This window comes from Lycium barbarum, chromosome 3 (assembly GCF_019175385.1).
Source record: "Lycium barbarum isolate Lr01 chromosome 3, ASM1917538v2, whole genome shotgun sequence".
Lineage (NCBI taxonomy): Eukaryota > Viridiplantae > Streptophyta > Magnoliopsida > Solanales > Solanaceae > Lycium > Lycium barbarum.
In genome coordinates, this window is record NC_083339.1 from 7,500,212 (window position 1) to 7,519,739 (window position 19,528).

Here is a 19,528-nt window from a genome sequence, read left to right on the forward strand (position 1 = left end):
ATTTCTGATTAATAATAGAGTAGTTACTACCCATTACAACCTTTGGTATTTTACCGATATAAACTTAATTTGATTAAACTAGGGCTATGTGCACCTATGACATGATAGTTAAAGGTAAAATTACTATACCATGTTGCAGCTCATGGTTAATAGATGTTAATTATCGTTCAAATCCTTGTTAAGTAAGAAACTTTTAAACATAAATCAGTAGTATACGATAGTGAACGCATTACAAGGATACTGAAAAAAAAAAAAAAACCTACAAGGATCTCATAAAATAAAAGAAAAGTAAGACTGATTTCTAAAACATAACGCAGTCGTATTTATTTTAATTAATAAAACAAAAATTTGGAAAAAAGAGGAAATTATTTCAAACATAAAGGTTGATAATCCGTCCATTGGATAAGCATGCATATATAGTGGTAAAAACAGCGTCTCTACTAGCTACTTTCTGGTCCCGTAATCCCGATTCCACTTTAAAAACTTGTCACAACTCACAACAATGAAGTTTCAAAGTTAAACAGGTGAAACTTCATGATAATATCTTAAAATTTTATTATTGGAAATTGAAACTTCATGATAATGACTATATTCACTTAGAGGGGTTAAAAAGTGGCTATTTGTGAAATTTAGTCCTGATAGTTTCACAGAAGAAATTGCATGGTTTTCCCTTTTAATGGGCTGGTCTTTAACTTTTGACCTTTAAAATCTAACTTACGTCTACCAAAGCATAAGTTCTTTAAGAATGCATGCATAACTTATGTAGTATTATATAAACTTATCCCCGCAAAAAAAGTCGTTTGTTATGAGTGGCAAAGACCAACACCGAATAAGAACAAAAGTGCAAATGACACGTTTTTCGAAGCCAACTCCTCTTTGGGCTTAAATATATATGGATCCAAAGAATTTTACCAAGCCCAAATGTAGCCCTCTTTCTACACAAGTACATATATAGTTCCCAAGCCACCCCTTTTAGGGTTAGGGTTTTTATCAGGCGGCTCACTCCTTTACTTCAACCTCTGTAACCGGAGTCCTCTTCACTCAGCAATCATGGGGTATCAACTAATCTTTATATTTAGTACTACTTATACTTTATTTCTCTTGTGAATCATTTTAAAATTCACTTCTTATTGTTTAAACCAGATAATTGTTTGTCATGTAGTAGTTAATAACTGTATAAGCAAAAAGTCATTTGGGTTTGTGGGTCTAATGTTGTTTGTTTGAAAATTGAATGTTCTTGATAGTTAATTGTCTTTCAAGTTACTAAATGTTTGGGAAATTGAGATTATACGATAGCTACAAGTAGATAGTTAAATACAGGACTGTATGCGCAAAAAACTAACTCTTTTTTTTTTTTGGTTATTTGGGTGTGTGGGTGTGAGGCTCTAATGTCATTTGTTTGATAGTTAATTATCTTAAAGGGGTCATTTTGATGTTGGTTATATACTGTTTTATGCATAAAATAGATTCATGTCTTGTTAATTGATTGGAACATGGAAAGCTTATGTATGATGGGATCTTAGTGGTTGGGGGCGGATACGCGATGGTGGTATAGTTGAGGTGTGCACAAGGTAGTCTGTCGACAACATTAAAAAATAGATTTATGCACATGGATCTGTGCATGAGTTCGTGGTAGATTATATGGACAGACTTCCATTAATTTTCTTTATTGTTGTTTAAAGCATCTTTATGCAAAGAAATGACATGAAAACATTAATAGTCCATAAGTTCTTGAGGAAAAAATTAGGAACAATGTATATTGGTATTGAGTTAACTGATGGAGATTTGATATGCTTCCTCGAGTTAGGGGGATCGAATTCTAAGCTACTCTCATTACTTGGGGTATGAGAAGAAGATAATTGCCTATGAACTTAATCCAATTCTGATATAGTTTCGTAAGAGTTGTCATCCAAATGTTGAGTAACATCCTAGGTGGAAAGCATTTTCTACTAAATAACTCTCTGACATGGGTAAAATTACAGGAAGACACGTGGAATGGGAGCTGGACGCAAGCTGAAGTCCCATCGCCGAAGACAAAGGTGGGCTGACAAGTCCTACAAGAAGTCACATCTTGGTAACGAATGGAAGAAGCCATTTGCTGGTTCATCCCATGCAAAAGGAATTGTGCTTGAGAAGATGTAAGGTTCATCTTTACTCTTAATTTTTCTGCTTATGTTATCTTCAAACATTTGAATTGTATATCTAACCTCTCAAGTTGCTGATATGCATTTGCAGAGGTATTGAGGCTAAACAGCCAAATTCTGCTATTCGTAAATGTGCTAGGGTTCAACTCATCAAAAACGGGAAAAAGATTGCTGCTTTTGTCCCTAACGATGGTTGCTTGAACTACATCGAAGAAAATGTGAGTCCTTCCATTGCTTTCAAGTACGAATTTTTCATTTCTGGCTCGTCGGCCAAAATTAATTGTGGGGCTAGCCAAAATGTACAAAACATATACACCTACTATGATGTATATTTGTACTCAATATACATACATTTGCCCGCTATTATCTTTTAGAGCGATCCAGAAATGTAATTATCCCTTAAAATGTACTTACTTCGAATTCTTGAACTTGCAGGATGAAGTGTTGATTGCTGGATTTGGTCGTAAGGGTCATGCTGTGGGAGATATTCCCGGTGTTAGGTTCAAGGTGGTGAAGGTTTCTGGTGTCTCTCTTCTAGCTCTCTTCAAGGAGAAGAAAGAGAAGCCAAGATCTTAATTTGTTTTTTTTTTTTTTAATTGACCAAAATACTCTCGAGCGTGCAATGGACGTTTAGCTGTATTTGAGTTATTATTTTGTCAACTACTATTAAACTAGACACTACTGGAATTTTGGTTCATTAATGTTGAATTCGAATGTTACCTTAATGTCATCCTCCTACAACAAAAATGTGGTCTCTAGATGTGTGTTTTTCCTTATGCACTCTGATAATCAAGTCAGCTTGGTTAAATTCGTCTGAATGGTTCATCTTTCTTTTTCCCTTGTGTTTGGTATGTCAGAAGTTATTGTTCATGGAAAAATATGTAATGTTATTCCGAAGAATGTTCTTTGAAATTATTTTATCACTGTTTTTGTGTCTTCAGTTGGCGGGAAATACTTTTTGGAGAAAAATAATTATAATAGTGAATTGAAAGTGTTCTTTTTCCTTTTTATAGAAAATATTCAAACATTAGAGAATTGACTTTTCATAGAAGATTATATTTTGCAAAAATAGCTTTTGTCGTACCATACTTTTAGAGATTTAATCACCTTTGGTAATCAAGGATGGTATATTACTCTTGAAATCTTATATTGATCTCTTAAAATCTTATTGCTCCATAACGCTACTTTAACATACCAACCTGTTTAACTGTTTTAAATAATTGTCCGCATCCAATATTTGTAACTTTTCCGGTCTGCTTTGATTTGCTTTTTTCTAAGCCGAAGGTCTATTGGAAATAACTTCTCTATCTATCATAAGGATAAGGACTGTGCACATTCTACCCTTTTCAGACCCCACTAGTGAGTTACACTAGATATGTTGTTGTATTCGATATTTGTAACAAATCAAGCAATTAGCTAGAGTCGAAGTAAAAACGAAAATCCATATCATCTAATTATTGTTAGTTGAGAAAACTTTATAAGCAAAATGTCCAGCATTCATATGCTTGTTTGCAAAAGCGGGTGTGGTAAACTTTTGGACTCCGCGGCATTCTTGAAGTATCCATTTTCTTTACTTTTAACTTTTTACTGTCAAGATAACTCAATATCTAGATAATAATTTAAGCAATTAATGACTTTCTTTCCCCCTACAGCCGTTTCTTTTAGCTTCAGGTTCTTTCTTTCCCCTTTTGCATGCAACATGATAATCAGCTATATATGTAACGCTTTCAAGAAAAACATTGCATTTGCAGACATCTCTAATGAGAGTAGTAGCAAAAGATGAGTTTACTGATATAAATTTTATTAAAAATAAGAAAATGCCAGGTTATCTCTTTTTGAAATGGATAATGAAAAAACTTCAAAAAATAAAGCTTCCTTTAAAGCTGATGCAATGAGGTTGTTGACTGTGAATCTTACATAGAAAGACTTCAAGGTTTTACATTCATGTAATAAATCGGTACTTGGACAGACATATATGTTGTCGAAAACCTTGATCTTAGCTCAACGCGAAAGAATCAAGCATCACATAAGCCTTTGTGAAGTGCTATACAATCGTGATGCCTTTGCCACCTGCTGAAACTAGCCTTGTTCTTGAAGTCTAATCATCTCTGAATATCAAAGTTTACGCTCGATTAGCACATCCATACATCACTATAAGAAGCAAGATAGGTTAAAGATTCAGGTTTTCATTAATAAAGTTGGAACTACATTTTGGAGAAAGAAAAAGATCTTTTCTTGATAAAGATGCACTTCTAAGACAATTAGTTGTAATATCAGGAAAGAAACACATATTTTACCTTGCAATGAAGCATTGCTTGGCCGTCCTCATAAATTGTTGTTTTCTTTATGATCAATATCCAAAGAAGGCAAATCCAAACCAGTCTTCCCAACTACCTGGGCTCCTTCACAAAAATCAAGACAATCACCCGAAGAATTCTTGACAGCAAAGGGCATCCTTCTAACTGCTATCTCAGGGGTATTTAGCGACAAATAGGCCAATCTATTCATAAGAGATTCAACCTTGTTGCAAAATGGGGTTGTGCTGACTTCTTCTACTTGACTGTTTAGTTGGTCCGCTTGATTTGCACACACAGTTTTCTCTGCATTTGTTTCTTCGAGAGTATCCAAATCGTCCTTGACATCTACTCTACCTTCATTCCCTGTTTGGCACTGTGGCATTGTTTCAGCACCCATGGAAGTTGAGTCATATTCTCTCTCAACATGATCAATCTTGGTATTTTTAAAGTCACCATTTACATTATCCTCCAGGTTCATCTCATTCATCTGGCTAGGCACGTCCAAATTATAATTAACATTGCCCTGAACGCCTACTCCATCTCCATCCTCTGTTTGACACTGTCTAATGTGTTCACTAATAGTAACCTCAATAGCCTTAATGACAATATTCCCAATAGTATCCGAGTTCATTTCATTCTCCATAACACCTTGTTTTTCACCCTTAATTGCAGCCAAACCAGCAACCACGTGTTCAACTGAGTCAGATTCATCGGCCACAACTTCCTCAATTCTTTGGTTGGCACTCTTGATCACATTTGTATCATCGTTTACAACAACTTGGTTTTCACTCTTAACTGCAACCAAACCATCACCTGCAATGTGTTCAACTACACCAGGTTCATCGGCCACAACTTCCTCTATTCTTTGGTTTTCACTCTCAATCACATTTGTATCATTGTTCACGATGACTTGGTTTTCACTCTTAATTGCAACCGAACTATTACCTGCAACGTGTTCAATTGCGTCGGGTTCATCAGCCATAACTTCCTCTATTCTTTGGTTTTCACTCTTAATCACATCTGGATCATTGTTCGTAATGACTTGGTTTTCACTCTTTATTGCAACCAAACCATCACTTGAAACGTGTTCAACAGCATCAGGTCCTTCAGCCACATCTTCCTTACTGTTCAAAGCACTTGCTATGCTTTGGCTTTCACTCTTAATTAGAACTGTATCATCGTTCGCTATGACTTCGTTTTCACTCTTATTTGCAACCAAACCATCAGCTGCTACATGATCAACTGTGTCAGGTCCTTCCGCCACAACCTCCTCATTGTTCAGAGTGTTTGCTATTATTTGGTTTTCACTCTTAATCTCATGTATATCATTGTTCACAATGACTTTGTTTTCACTCTTAATTGCAACCAAACCATCATATGTAACATGTTCAACTGTATCAGGTCCTTCAGCTACAACTTCCTCGCTGTTCAAAGTACTTGCTATGCCTTGGTTTTCACTCTTAAAAGCAACCAAACCAGCACTTTGAATGTGTTCAAATGGATCAGGTTCTTCAGCCAGAACATCCATATTTTTTGAAGTATTTGCTCCACTTGTTTCATGATGAACTTCAAGAGATAACTCAGAAATAAGAGTAATATCACTCGGAGCACCAGCGTGACTATCCAAAACATTTGACTTGTCCGAAGAAGATACAGGAGAGAGGTGTTTCAGAGTTTCAGGCTTTCTATTTGCCCTAAGAGGAACTCTTGTAATCTTAGCTTTTGAGTTTGAGTTCCCTTTTGGGCTACAGACAGTAGCTTCAGTTTTGGGCAGTGCAGCACCAGAATGATTATCTGAAATATTTGACTTGTCTGAAGAAGATACAGGAGAGACGTGCTTCAGAGTTTCAGGTTTTCTAGTTGCCCTAAGTGGAACTTTTACACTCTTAGCTTTGCTGTTTGAGTTTCCTTTTGGGCTACAGATGGTAGCTTCAGTCTTGGGCAGTGCGGTAGACGAGCTGGAATGAGTACCGTTAGGAGTGCGGACTGCCTTTACCTGCATGACAATCAATTTTAACTTAAATAATTTGGAAGTTACACCGGTTAAGGAATTCCAAAAAATATTACAACTAATGTAAGATAATTCCGTGACGTTAACATGCATAAAGTTCTCCACTTGGTAATCATTAAGAGAATCAAGACTCAAATACACCTATTTTCTTTCTACTTGATAATGATCTTATCATCATTATCCTAGATGCTTTTCTTTCCACTTGATAATGATCTTATCATCACTATACTAGATGCTGCCATCACGTAAATTATTTCTAATTAAAAATGACATGAAAATAGATTCATATAAATAGAAGACTAAACTGACCCCGTCAAAGTAACCCATCTTCGGGGATGGCATCCGCAAACCTGATGGTTTCATCATGGAGGCTGGACGAGAAACTGTGCCTGCTTGCTTTAAACTTTCTCTAGGTATTGTTCCCCTAATCTCGGGCTTATCTGAGGTCTGATCACTTAAATGATTCTTCAGATCCGAAGTTGAGGTGTCACTATCAAATGATCTGCAGGAGCTGGTGTCAAAGCTAGTCCTTAACTTGCTTGACCTTTGGTTGATGGTGGCAGAAGACGATGATGATATTGAAGACCAGTCACTGACAGAACTAGCAGGTGATATGCTCGAGTTGATCTTAGAAGACATCAGATAAGCTGAGACAGCAGAATTCCCAGATGGTAGTTTACTCTTCAAAGCAACTTTTGAAGGGGTTTTGAGTTTTGCACTTGCAGAAGGTTGAGCAATAGGTTTGCTATTATCAACCTTTTGTTGAGCAATAGGTTTGCTATTAACAACCTTTCTCCTCGCTGCAGGAATCAAAGATTTAGCCGTCTTGTCAGAGGAAGTACTTCCAGAACTATCACTTGAAGATCTTGCTGGATGTATTTTCATTGCAGGTGAAGATCCCACTGAAGATGGCTTCATTGACATTGTAGGTTTGGGCAAAATCCTACTTGCTTTATTTGAGGCGGATGCTTTTTGTGTCTGAGCCCCTCTAACAGAAGCTGCAAATCCCCATTATCAAGGTCAGGAAAGATGTTTAAGTAGGCCTTTGGCCATAGATTCCAGATATTTTTCCATTATTTGGAATTTATGAAGTTGGAGTTGAAGATGGAGTTATGTTTGATTATACTTTTTGCAACGAAGAGAAGAGAGCACTTTATTTGGATTTTGTGAAGATGGAGTTGGATATCAGGTTAGGAGCACTTTTCCATATTTGGAATCCAATTCTGAGTTGGATTTGGAAATTTTATAACCAAACACTGATTTTAAAATAAAATGAAAAATTATTCCGGAAAAAAAAAGAGACTAATTCTCAAAACGGTTCCTGAAGAAATTGTTACAAGCCACAAGTACAAAGGATAAACAGCCTAGCTACTTTTTATGGAGTGGAGACAGCTTTTACTCACCATTTACTCAAGAAATTAATCTAAATTTAACACTTCTTTTACCACTTACCTGAACTAGTTTTCGTGCTGTCATTATCTGTTTTGACTCGTGTGATATCCAAAGAAGCCCTTTTGGATGCAGAAACAGGTTGCAACTTTGTGCTAATTTTTGGAGGCTTTAATGATGCTCCACTTGTAGTTCTACTGATTGACTTCATTAAACAACATAAAACAATGTCAGTAAAATATCAAAAGTACACTTTTTGACCATCTACTCAAACAAATGAGGGAAAGAACATCTACTCAACCTTTTTGACCAACTCTTTAAAAGCCTACAACTAGCAGACTCAAAAAAGGCAAATTTAAAGAAGAGTGTGACTTTTTCTTTAAATATAAGGTATTTCTTTTAACTGGCTATAGAAATGAAAATATGGGGAACAGCAGAGAGCATATAGGTAAAAGAAGTGAAACTTCAAAGACAAATTACATGCCTGTGTGACTTGTGCCTTATCCTGGTTCAACCCTTTACCCAATCTTTGTGTTCCTGTAATTTGCTTTGGCTGACTTTTCGGTATCCCAGCTTGTGCTCCAATGATTCTTTTTGGAGCAAGTTTTGGCTTCATCTGACATTTGAGAATATAGACAATATTTGTTGAGAACTATAGAGAAGTGACTAAATTTTCAGATGCAAAATTAAACTTACCCTATCTTTTGAAGCAAGGTCCACCTTCTTTGCAGCTGTAAAAAAGGTTAACATTAGACTGGAATAACTTGCGAGAAATATGCATATCTTTATGATGATACCTCAAAAGAAATTTGACACTATAGGAAGTAAACCCTCTCCCACTCCCCCCACCCAAATACGCATGCACCCTCCAGTCCCAGTGAGGAAAAAAAAAAGGGAAAAAATTTAAAACTAATAAAAAAGACGACGTTAAGATGGGAAACTAACACTGAAGACATTCTTAACTATTTCTATGGTATCCTCTGAGTTGCATGATTAAACATCCTACAAGCTCATGTACTTCCTTTTCTCAACCTCCAGACACAATTTGAAACAAATCACACAATTGACAAAAAATATTACGGCCTCGTGAGAATGAACAAGTTTATAGTTGAAATCTTTTACGTATTAGATAAGTTTACACTCCAACTTCCTGCTACGTTTACACTCCAACTTCCTGCATGGCCTATTGATCTCCTTCTAAGAAGCTAAGCCTAAACTCTTTTTCTAAACCTACACCCCATCTCAGTAAATCCTTGTTGCCTCTATGGCCCTGCAAACAAAGTACTTATTTGTCCCATTAACCTTAAACATCCTGCCCACATACAAAGACTTCTTCCACAAATAGTCATAGCTAATAGCACATATTGCTTTGTCTGAATCAAAAGACTATGTTCAGACTGCAAAGATGCATGCGGGTAATATGGCAAAGGTGAATTTCTTACTGAAGTTATGCTATTAAAAAATATTGAAGGAAGTTGTATAGATGCACAATTTCATGGTTGGCACTGAAAAGACGGGGAAGGGGGAGAGAGAGAGAGCATGATGGTACCAAGAGACTCACAAAAATGAAGAGAAATATCACACTAAGGTACTTTTTCCTTCATGCAATATGTATAATGACCGATTTAAAACAACTGGTATCCAATTAACTTACAAGAAATAGCTCCATTATCTCTCTTTTCAGATGCATCCCCACTACTTGGAATGGTCACCTTCTGGATTGAGGCTCTTATATCTCCAAATAACTCAGCTTCAATATGTTCTAGTGCCAAATCATCACTTTCCAACGTGGAGATCGAATCAAAAGATTGTTGCACATCCTCCTCAATCATAGGTAAAGATGGTTTGTCACCTCCCTTAATCATGCTGGACAACTCCTCGGCATCAAGCACACCTATAAATATGTTGTTTGTAAGTTTGACTTTGCAATAGAGGATTAGATAAATACATACCCCTTAATAGGGACTATAGCACAAAGCTACCTGCATCTGTAAAGAAAGCACTATCCCAAGCTAAACTTTTGCGTAAATTGACCTTTCCTTTTCTTCCGGCCTTTTCAGGTTCCTTCGACTCATGCAGCTGAGGGAACTGCTCGTCATTGTTACCTTTACGAGCCATGTCCATTTCTTCTTGACTATTAGTAGCGCCTGAAACAACCCAAGATTCTAGCCTCAGTCTGATTTACTAAACAGCGCAAAAACAAAACTAATTTACACACAAAACTGTCTGAACTCGGATGAAAAGAGAAATGGAATGCAGCAGCATAAGCAAGAAAAAAGTGCTTCTACCTCTAATAAATTGTCGTAAAACCCAACGAGGAGACTGAAAATGATCTACTCTTTGAGGCTTTATAGACGAGAAAGTTTTCTCCATCAGGAAGCAATAACGCTAACTATTATTTAAGTTCTTTCAGTTACAGAATTCCACGTACTAACAAAAGATCCAAATAGATTTGAACGAAGTAACATCGCACGGGCATAATTATAGCAGGGTCAGGATATTCCCGTCCTAAGTATCGGATATAAGGGTGTCCCCTCATCCAGGTCTCTACAGGGGAATCTCCACTTGCTGCTTCACAAAAGGTCAGCATCCTTCACGAGTTAAATGATCTGGTCAGGTTCAGTTCCAAATTAAGTGTTTATAATTCAGTAACATACCAACTACAATAAAGATAGCTCTTTAATTCGTGAGCCATCAATCACTTAGAAGTTTAAGGAATAAATGTATATCAGCCTCAACCTACTTAAAATGTATATCGCTTTTCAATCAGATGATTTATTCCTTCAATTTCTTTAGAGTGAGATAGAGCAACCTTTAAACTCCAAAAATGGCACACATTCTTTCAAATCAAATCACTTTGAACAGCAAAAAGGGTGAGAAGAAAACTCAAACTTTTTCCAGATCTTCTAATAGAAAAAAAAACTAATCTTTGGTTCAACCGTTTAAAGACGAAATAAATAATCAGAAAGTAAAATACAGTTTGGATAAATCAAGAACTGAATTATCACATGCACTCATTCAAGCCAAAAGGGTGTAAAAAAAATCCATTTTTCCCTTGTCAAAAGAACAATCTTTTCTTTTATTCAACAGTTTCAAGACTAAATAAAGAATCAGAAACTAAAAAATTAGGTCTAGACAAAACCAACAACAAAAATTAAACAATTATCCATAATAAAAGAAATGGAAAAAACAAGAACCTGAAGAAGGTTATTCTTCAAGACCCCAAGAAGGAAGTGGGGAAGAAGAATTTCCAATAAGATTATCATTTTCTGATGAGAAATCAATAAGACTAAGTTCATTTACTTCAAGATCCATTTTTTCACTCTCTTCTATCCACATTTACTTCAAGATTCACTGAACCCAAAAGTACAACAAATAAAACAATAGCATACCCAGTGAAATCCCACAAAGTAGGGTCTGGGAATGATAGAATGTACGCAGACCTTACTCCTACCTCTTGAAAGGTTGGGAGGCTGTTTCCGATACACCCTCGGCAGAAGTACAAGCAATTTAAAGCAGTATAAAAGTCATGACAAAAAATAATCCAAGCCAAAAGTACAACAAATCCAAGCTAAAAAATAATCTTTGTAATCAATAGTTCAACTACTAAATAAAGAGTCAGAAACTACAAATAAAGTAGACATAATACAGAACTCAAGAATTGAATTTCATCAAAAAAAAAAGGCCAAAAGGGTACAAGATAATTCCATTTTTTTCTCCAGATCCTATCAAAAAAACTATCTTTTTTTTTTTTTTTAATTCAACAATTTCAAGACTAAAAATTAGGTCTGGACAAAACCAACACATAAAATTAAATGGTAAAAAAAAAAACAAGAACCTGAAGAAGGGTATTCTTCAAGACCCCAAGAAGGAAGTGGAGAAGATGAATTTCCAATAAGATTATCATTTTCTGATGAGAAATCAATAAGACTAAGTTCATTTACTTCAAGATCCATTTTTTCACTATCTTCCATCAACATTTAGTGAACCCAAAAGTGTAAAATCTAAGCTAAGAATGGTTAGTATCTTAATTTGATTTGAAAATTGAATGGTTCTTGAAAGATAAAAGGGTGTACTGAGAAAAAGTGAGATGATAAAATGGGAGCGCTATAAAGGAAAAGGGGGATTTTTTTTTTTTGAACTGATGAAGAGGCGGTTTTTCAAAGAATGGGAGATATGAAAATGAAATTAAATATTTTGATAGCCGTTTGGCCCTAAAATAAATGTTAATTTTGAAATGTTGAGTTGGCCATGTGTCCAACTACAGGTGTACAAAGTCCTCCCTCCGTCCCATTTGACATGACACTATTTTCTTTTTAGTCAGTTTAAAAAAAAAATATTTTTCTATATTTGAAAATAATTTAATTTTATGAAATAATTTATAATCACATAAATATTTAAGGTTTATTTTGGACCATAAATTTTAAAAGTCTTCATTTCTTTATTAAACTCTGACCCAAGTCAATTGCATCCTATAAAATGAGATGGAGGGAGTACTATACGATCTGATTAAAAAAATATCTTATTCAAATTAATAATTTGGGCCAACACACTTTTCAGTCTAAAAAAAATTATATTGTTTGTACTTTATCATATTGTAATAAGTGTCTTATTTTTTCATGTTACTAATTTCACTTTTCAGGACGATAATTATCGTGAGACTATCTCGATTCAAACTTGTACACTATGACTCGAATTGTAAATTTTTTTACCATAATATATATATATATATAATTGCGTTATCCGGATAAGTTTGTGTCAAAACTTTGACAATTACCTTTAGATTGTCTCTTAGGACCAACTAGTTAGATCAATTAAAAAACTTAGATACATAAAAGTTCAACCGATCGAAAGTATCGTGATTTCTCTATATGTATAATTTTATGTGTCATAAATGTACATATATATGTTAACCCTTATTCCTAAGTCACATTTTTTCGCTTTTGTTAGTTTCATTTTCATATTGCTATGAACTGTTTGTGCTTATATGACCTTTTCATTTTTTCACTTTTCTCGTCATGTTTTCTCTTGAGCGGGGGTCTTTCGGAAACAGCCTCTCCAGTGGCGGAACTAGGATTTTCACTAAGGGGTGTCAAAATATAAAAAAGTAAATATACGATAAAATTAAGACAGTTTAACACATAGTATATATACATAAAAGAGTTCTTATTATGTATTTACACAGTGTAATTTTTCGACCAAGGGGTGTCGGTTGACACTCCTTGGATGCATGTGGCTCCGCCACTAAATCTCTCTATCTTTCGAGATAGGGGTAAGGTCTACGTACACTTTACCCTCCCCGGACCCTACATTATGAGATTTTACTGGGTGTATTGTTGTTTTTGTTGTATTCCTAAGTCACATTTTTAATTTATATGCTATTATTTTTTAAAAGAAAAGGTTTAAGAATAGCAAAGCATAAAATGAAAAATGGTTAGGAATCAAAAACGGACTTACGCTAATATCTCTTATTTGATAACACAACGTCCAAAAATAGCAAAGTTATAACGGGTAAATGAGATATATATATATTGAGGAAAAAATGCTTGTATATTAAGAAAAAATCTGTTTAGTATGTTATATCGTATGTTGTATCTGTATAATGATATGGTTAACGCAAATTATAGAACAAATCTAATGAGCAAGAGTTAACAAATTTAGCTTGGTTAATTAATTACCGGAATCTATTCATGCCATATCTTTTATTTCTCGACTTCATATGCACGTTGATTGATTTTATTATTTAGAGTCAATCTCACTTTATCCCCCTAACATTTAAGGGTTGGGAAACAATATTCCCTTCAAATATTGAATGAGAATGATAATCCCCTTATGCAATAGTTTTCGGTAAAAAAATTCTTTTTTTGAGCAAAGATCGCTTTCCTTTTTCATTCTAGACTTAAAATATAAGTAATTCTTATTATTGTCTCATTCACTTATTTCGTTGAAAATAATGTACTTTTAGGATATGACAGCTACATGGAATAATCTGTTAATAAATTTCAAGTTATGTGGCATTCGTTTTACCTGCATGCGCATTAAACTTTTGGATTTTAATTATACATCAACAATCTACCTAACTTCACCCTCTAATTACCTTTGGGTCATCTATGACTATTTTGTATAATAATAATCCATCCACTAAAATATGTTTCACAACAATTTCCACATAAACCGATTATTAAGCATATCTTTTTATTTTGAAGATCGCTTAGATAAGCCAAGCAATTTTTTTTTTCTAAAAAATCAATCTGATTTTTATCCTACATGAAAAAAATTCTAATTATACTTATATAAGAAATTCTTTGAAGGTTATGGACGAAGTGCTTGGTTGCAAGAAATCAATCGGCATCTTATTTGAGTGCTTATGTTTATGCAAATGTATGGGCGGCTTAAGTCTAATAAATAGGAGTTATATATTTTTTTGTATATTTCTAGAAAAAATATCTTTATTCAAAAAATGAAAAGTCTCACTGACGAATATTATATAAGGGGGTTACCATTCTCATTCAACATGTGGAGGAGGTGCTGTTTTTTCCAACATATAAATATTAAGGGAGTAAAGTAAAATTGATTATTAGCTTAAACTCCCCAAAAAGGAGGAAAACACAAGCTTAAGCTAATCAAGAAAAGAACCCGAAAAGTTCTTTTGTGCCTTGATTGTTTTTTTTTTTTTTTTGGTGTTCAATAGAACAATGGAAGAGGTTAATGAGAAAATTCATAGATTACCTAAAGGTAATGTTAGAGGAAGAAATTAGGTAAACCGTTGATGTGCAATTAAAACTCAAAACTTTAATACGCATTCAGGTAAAACGAATGTCACATAGCTTGAAATTTATTAACAGATTATTCTAAGTAGTTGTTATATCTTAAAAGAAGTACATTATTTTCAACAGAATATGTGAATGTGACAATAATAAGAGTTATATGTTTTCATGTTTTAATTCTAGAAAGAAAAAGGAAAAATATCTTTATTCAAAAAAAGAAATGTTTACCAGAAAATATTGTATGAGGGGCTATCATTCTCATTCAATATTTAGAGGGATATCGTTCTCAACCCTTAAATCTTAGGAGGTAAAGTGAAACTGACTCTTTTAATTCCTATGAGGTAAAGTGGAACTTGACTCTTTTAATTGAAAAGGCACAAGATACATTGAAGAAAATGGTATCCTAGAGAGCTATAAAAGAAGAATAAAGAAAGAACAAAAGGTATTTTCTCTACTATTTTCTCAAGGAGTTTCTCATACACCATCTCCAAATAAGTTTTTTCTTTTTCTCTTATAGGTTCATTGTATATATATTTTTGTGGAGTTCTTTTGAAGTTTATTCGCATTGTGTTGCCGTATTTCACATTGTTTAAAGAGTTAGGTTTTATTTTCAGTTTTATCTTTTGTAAGTTATTGTGGTTGAATTTGAGTCTGACACATATGATGATGAGGTGCTTATAAGAAAGTTGAAGCGACGGGAAAATCAGGGCTTCAGAGATACGCACCAACGAAGATAGTTATATTTTCACTTTTGAATCAATTCTTTGTAAGTACAAGTCTACTCTTTAAACTACTTACCCATTTTCTTTTTAGGACTTTGACTGGTGGTGGAAATGTAGGACACTTTCTCTTGGTGAAAATAACTCATGGATGTGATTATCCAGTGAGAATTAAATATTTGTCCATATTTTATTTTATATAATATAATACATAAATTTCGTGTTAGTTATACGAATGTTAATAATATAGCTCTTGGTTTTCAATATAAACTCAGATACAAGAAATTTTTATAAGAAATATTGAATCTTGTACAAGGTTAAATTTTTATCCTACAAACCAAATGGCCAGTGTTTATTTTCTTTCTATTCGTCGATATTAGAATCTATTTATTTCTCTTGCCCCATGAGTGATGACCCTTGTGCTTGTTGAGTACTATAAATTTTTAGGACCCGTTTGGCCATGAGAATTTTTTACTTTTTTTCCGAAAAATTATTTCATTTTATTTGGAAATCAGCATTTGGCCATGAAATTCCAAATACAATTGTAGTTGTATTTGGAATTTAAAAAACATCTAAAACCTTATTTTCACGTTTTTCACTTTTAATACATTTAAACAATCAAATATTAATCTTTGCAAAAACTATAACCAAATAAAACTCCAACTTCAAAATTCCAAGTAAAGTGAAAAATATATATTTGGTTTTCATGGCCAAACGCCAACTTAGTTAATTGTTAGAGCTCCAAGATTGTAATTAGTATAATTTTTTTTGGCAAATGTAAATAGAATAATTTTGGAAGGAAGGCATTTGACAAAGAATAGACACACGAGCAAGATGAAAAAGAAGAAGCTGTAGAAGAAATTTTCTGAAATAGAGAACTACCCAAATTTGTAGTAGAAATATTCAGTTGATTTTTTGCTTTGAGTCTTAACTGCTTTAGGATGTAATAATTTCTCATGTCTTTGGGTTTTACCCTCAAACTTTACATGGTCCTAGTCACATTATTGGGTTCCTTCCTGTTTATTCTTGAGTACTTGCATCACATCTTCAATCAATAATTTGATATTCAAATATGAAGAACCCTCTTCTTGTATTGCCTTCTTTGACATATGTGCTAGCTCATTTGCTCTTTTTCTTCTTTCTTCACCCTCTAATCCTTTATCCATTACTTGATCTATTGCTTTTTTGACTTGATCCATGTTAACTAACACTCCATTCTTCTCTTCATTCCAAGAGTTAATACTTACTTCAACCCCAACTCGAACCCCAACCTTCAGAACATTTACGATGAATTTCTCATTGTAAAATTGCTCGGCAAACATAGGAAAAGTAATCATTGGTACACCACAGGAAATTCCTTCTAAAGTCGAATTCCATCCACAGTGCGTCAGGAACCCTCCGACGCATGGATGAGATAATATCAGAACTTGTGGGGCCCAGCCTCGAATAATAATCCCTCTTCCTTTAACCCTCTCTTCGAAATTTTCATCCCTCAGCCATTTTTCGACTTGTGGTGTAAAATTTAGCCCTCTGATTATCCAAATGAAAGGCACGTTTGATGACTCCAAGCCTAAACCAATTTCCTTCATTTGCGAATATGAAATGTGACAAAGGCTACCAAAACAAGCATAAATGACTGATTTTGGCTTCATAGAATCAAGCCAATTCAAACAATCACAATGCTCATCAATAGATGCCTGATTTCCTCTGTCAACCATTTCATCCATTTCTTTGTTACACAATGATACTGGACCAATACAAAAAACTTTGTTCACAACTTTCTTGTATGCATCAACATACCAAGGCTCCAACTCCTCAAAAGTATTGATCAAAATACCTCTTGCCAAATCTTGGGACTTTTTAATTTGGTCCAAAATACTCTCCATATCTTGAGAAGATTGCTTTCTTGAATCAAAAGGCAATTGAGCTTTTGTGAACTCAATCTTGTGTGGTACATTAGGGACCAAGAATGAATCAGAATCCAACACAAGGGTCTCTTGAATTTTTGTCTGGTTTAGTATGTGAGAACAATAGAGGGTGAAACAAGAAATTGTATCAAAAACATACCTTGGAATCTTGAACTTTTTGGCAACTTGTTGAGTCCAAGTGAGAGGACTAGTGGAAATGATACAACTTGGCTTTGGTTCCAAATCTTGAATCAATTTTTCTAGTGGTTCTTGCATCATCCCACTAGCCAAAAAGAAACCTTTAAACAACTCAGGTGAACTAAGTGTGTCCAAGTTTTCACATCCTTGAGGCAATCCAACTTCTTGGCTTGGGAAATGAAGAGGAATTAGTTGGATTTTTAAATTGGTTTTTCTAGCATGAGTGATTACAGATTTGTATTTTTGGGCATTGAGAGGTGTTGTGATAATGGAGACATTGACTCCATGAAGGGCTAGTAATTTTGCAAAGTCTGTTAATGGTATAATATGGCTTTGAGACATTAAAGGTATCAATAGAAAATGAAGCTCTCTAGATGAAGAAGCCATTGTTGAGAAAAAATTATTAGTTCCAAGTGTATGAGGAAATAGTTAATGGTGAAATTAATAGCTAAAAGGAAAATTGTATTGACCTATGTGACGGTTAGATGACACGAAATGAATGAGACTAATTTTATGGCAAACATTAGGGAAGGGAAATAGCACTCTGAGACCCTCAGAATTTGCAAATTTTGATTTTAGTTCTTGTGATTTTTTTGTTAAGCATATTTATCTTCAATTACTTATACGTGCACTTTTAATCTCTCTATCTATGAATCTTCAAAAATTTAATGAATTATTAAGTACTAATTGAACAGAATATTTAGAATGCAGCCTAAATATAAGCAACTCAGAATAGTTTTTAGAATATTATCCAAATAACAGAGTGATGAATAGAATATTTAGAAATAGAACGGGTCAAATATCAATAACAGTTTATAAAATTAGTCCAACTGTTTTCCTAAAACTCGAATGTGGTACAAAATATAACTATCACTCCATATTTTAGAATACGGAAAAGGGCCAAAATTACCCCCGAACTTGGGAAATAGTTCATTCATATCCTTCGTTATACTTTAGGGCCAATTATACCCTTACCGTTATACTATGGGGTCAATTATACCCTTATGTCTAACAGCTGCCACGTGGCATCATCCCAGCCCTTCAAAATTATTTTCCCCTCAAATAATTTTTTACCCACTAAAATAACCCAACTCGACCCGATTTTTTTTTTTCGTTCCAGCCAAGGGGTATTGGGTTGGGTCCGTATCAGTTTGGCTGGAAAAAACAATCGGGTCGGGTTGGGTTATTTTAGTGGGTAAAAAATTATTTGAGGGGAAAATAATTTTGAAGGGCTGGGATGATGCCACATGGCAGCTGTTAGATATAAGGGTATAATTGACCCCATAGTATAACGGTAAGGGTATAATTGGCCTTAAAGTATAACGCAGGGTATGGATGAACTATTTTTCAAAGTTCAGGGGTAATTTTGGCCCTTTTCCGTTTAGAATAATATGGTACTAAAACAGTCTAAATTCATATATTTCCTACACAGAGGGATCATAAATATACCTATTAATTAAAGGCCATACTTGACCAAATATTACAAGGATCATATTTTTTTATCAATAGATAATTGAGGGGCCAAAAGTGCAATTATCCTCGAAACAGCGAACAAAAAATGAATGGTGTACCAAATCACTTTGTTTTTTTCCTCATTACGTAATCACGATGTACAAAATATCACATAAATGAGGAAAACAAAAGTGAAATACAATATAGAATCGTTGTCTTTTCTGACACTTGGTGGCGGTGCTAAATTTTCAATAATTGGTATGCTAGATCTATTGACCAAATTTGGCGCATCATTGGTAATAAGAGAAATGGGTGTTTTATTTTTCAAATGAGTTTATATTATATATATCGAGTATAAATAATATTTACATAATCATAATTTTTTTAATAAGTCAAATAGTACACTAATCAAGGATGGATAACATGAAAAAGAGGTTACAAAAACAGATTCAGAATTTTAAATTTATGGTTTCGAATCATCGATTTTTTCATTTACGGGTTCTGCAGTTAACTAAGAAGGCGATCGATTGGCTTGGAGAGGAAAGGAACCCCGGGACTGAAAACTAAAAGGATAGGAATGAATTGAATAAAGAAAGAATATATAGAACCTTGAGCATTTTCTCTTCTCGGCAATGGTTGAGAGT

The 19,528-nt window shown here is 34.2% G+C and overlaps 3 protein-coding genes across 6 annotated transcripts; 1 reads left to right on the forward strand and 2 right to left on the reverse strand.

The window, feature by feature from the left end:
* The first annotated feature begins 898 nt into the window (after window positions 1-898).
* Window positions 899-2,869, forward strand: LOC132630098 (small ribosomal subunit protein uS12). The gene is made up of 4 exons (XM_060345637.1): window positions 899-1,055; window positions 1,983-2,138; window positions 2,236-2,362; window positions 2,580-2,869. The coding sequence occupies exons 1-4, from the start codon at window positions 1,051-1,053 to the stop codon at window positions 2,718-2,720; spliced, it is 429 nt and encodes a 142-aa protein (XP_060201620.1). The 5' UTR covers window positions 899-1,050; the 3' UTR covers window positions 2,721-2,869.
* Window positions 2,870-3,911: 1,042 nt separating this feature from the next.
* On the reverse strand, window positions 3,912-12,008 carry LOC132630099 (chitinase-like protein PB1E7.04c). 4 transcript variants are annotated; one of them, XM_060345640.1, is made up of 10 exons: window positions 11,680-12,008; window positions 10,130-10,432; window positions 9,824-9,988; window positions 9,496-9,735; window positions 8,538-8,572; window positions 8,326-8,457; window positions 7,905-8,046; window positions 6,762-7,450; window positions 4,442-6,437; window positions 3,912-4,252 (listed from the first exon to the last, which is right to left on the reverse strand). In XM_060345640.1, the coding sequence occupies exons 2-9, from the start codon at window positions 10,212-10,214 to the stop codon at window positions 4,470-4,472; spliced, it is 3,456 nt and encodes a 1,151-aa protein (XP_060201623.1). In that variant the 5' UTR covers window positions 10,215-10,432; window positions 11,680-12,008; the 3' UTR covers window positions 3,912-4,252; window positions 4,442-4,469. The 4 variants fall into 4 exon arrangements, with proteins under 4 accessions (XP_060201623.1, XP_060201621.1, XP_060201622.1 ...); XM_060345638.1 differs by lacking the exon at window positions 10,130-10,432; XM_060345639.1 differs by lacking the exon at window positions 10,130-10,432 and having other exon boundaries at window positions 3,912-4,295.
* A 4,134-nt stretch (window positions 12,009-16,142) lies between these two features.
* LOC132633694 (UDP-glycosyltransferase 73C4-like) lies at window positions 16,143-18,085 on the reverse strand. The gene has a single exon (XM_060350205.1). The coding sequence runs from the start codon at window positions 17,817-17,819 to the stop codon at window positions 16,329-16,331; it is 1,491 nt and encodes a 496-aa protein (XP_060206188.1). The 5' UTR covers window positions 17,820-18,085; the 3' UTR covers window positions 16,143-16,328.
* Between the last annotated feature and the right edge of the window lie 1,443 nt (window positions 18,086-19,528).

Excerpts from the sequence above, each read along its gene's own strand:
- LOC132633694 (XM_060350205.1), bottom strand. The coding sequence starts at position 17,819 with ATGGCTTCTTCATCTAGAGAGCTTCATTTTCTATTGATACCTTTAATG.
- LOC132630098 (XM_060345637.1), top strand. Across the intron at positions 2,139-2,235 it reads GGAATTGTGCTTGAGAAGAT|AGGTATTGAGGCTAAACAGC; the intron begins GTAAGGTTCATC and ends ATGCATTTGCAG. Across the intron at positions 2,363-2,579 it reads TGAACTACATCGAAGAAAAT|GATGAAGTGTTGATTGCTGG; the intron begins GTGAGTCCTTCC and ends TTGAACTTGCAG.
- LOC132630099 (XM_060345638.1), bottom strand. The coding sequence starts at position 11,821 with ATGTTGATGGAAGATAGTGAAAAAATGGATCTTGAAGTAAATGAACTT. Across the intron at positions 7,451-7,904 it reads CAGCACGAAAACTAGTTCAG|CTTCTGTTAGAGGGGCTCAG; the intron begins GTAAGTGGTAAA and ends GGGGATTTGCAG. Across the intron at positions 6,438-6,761 it reads AGATGGGTTACTTTGACGGG|GTAAAGGCAGTCCGCACTCC; the intron begins GTCAGTTTAGTC and ends ATTGTCATGCAG.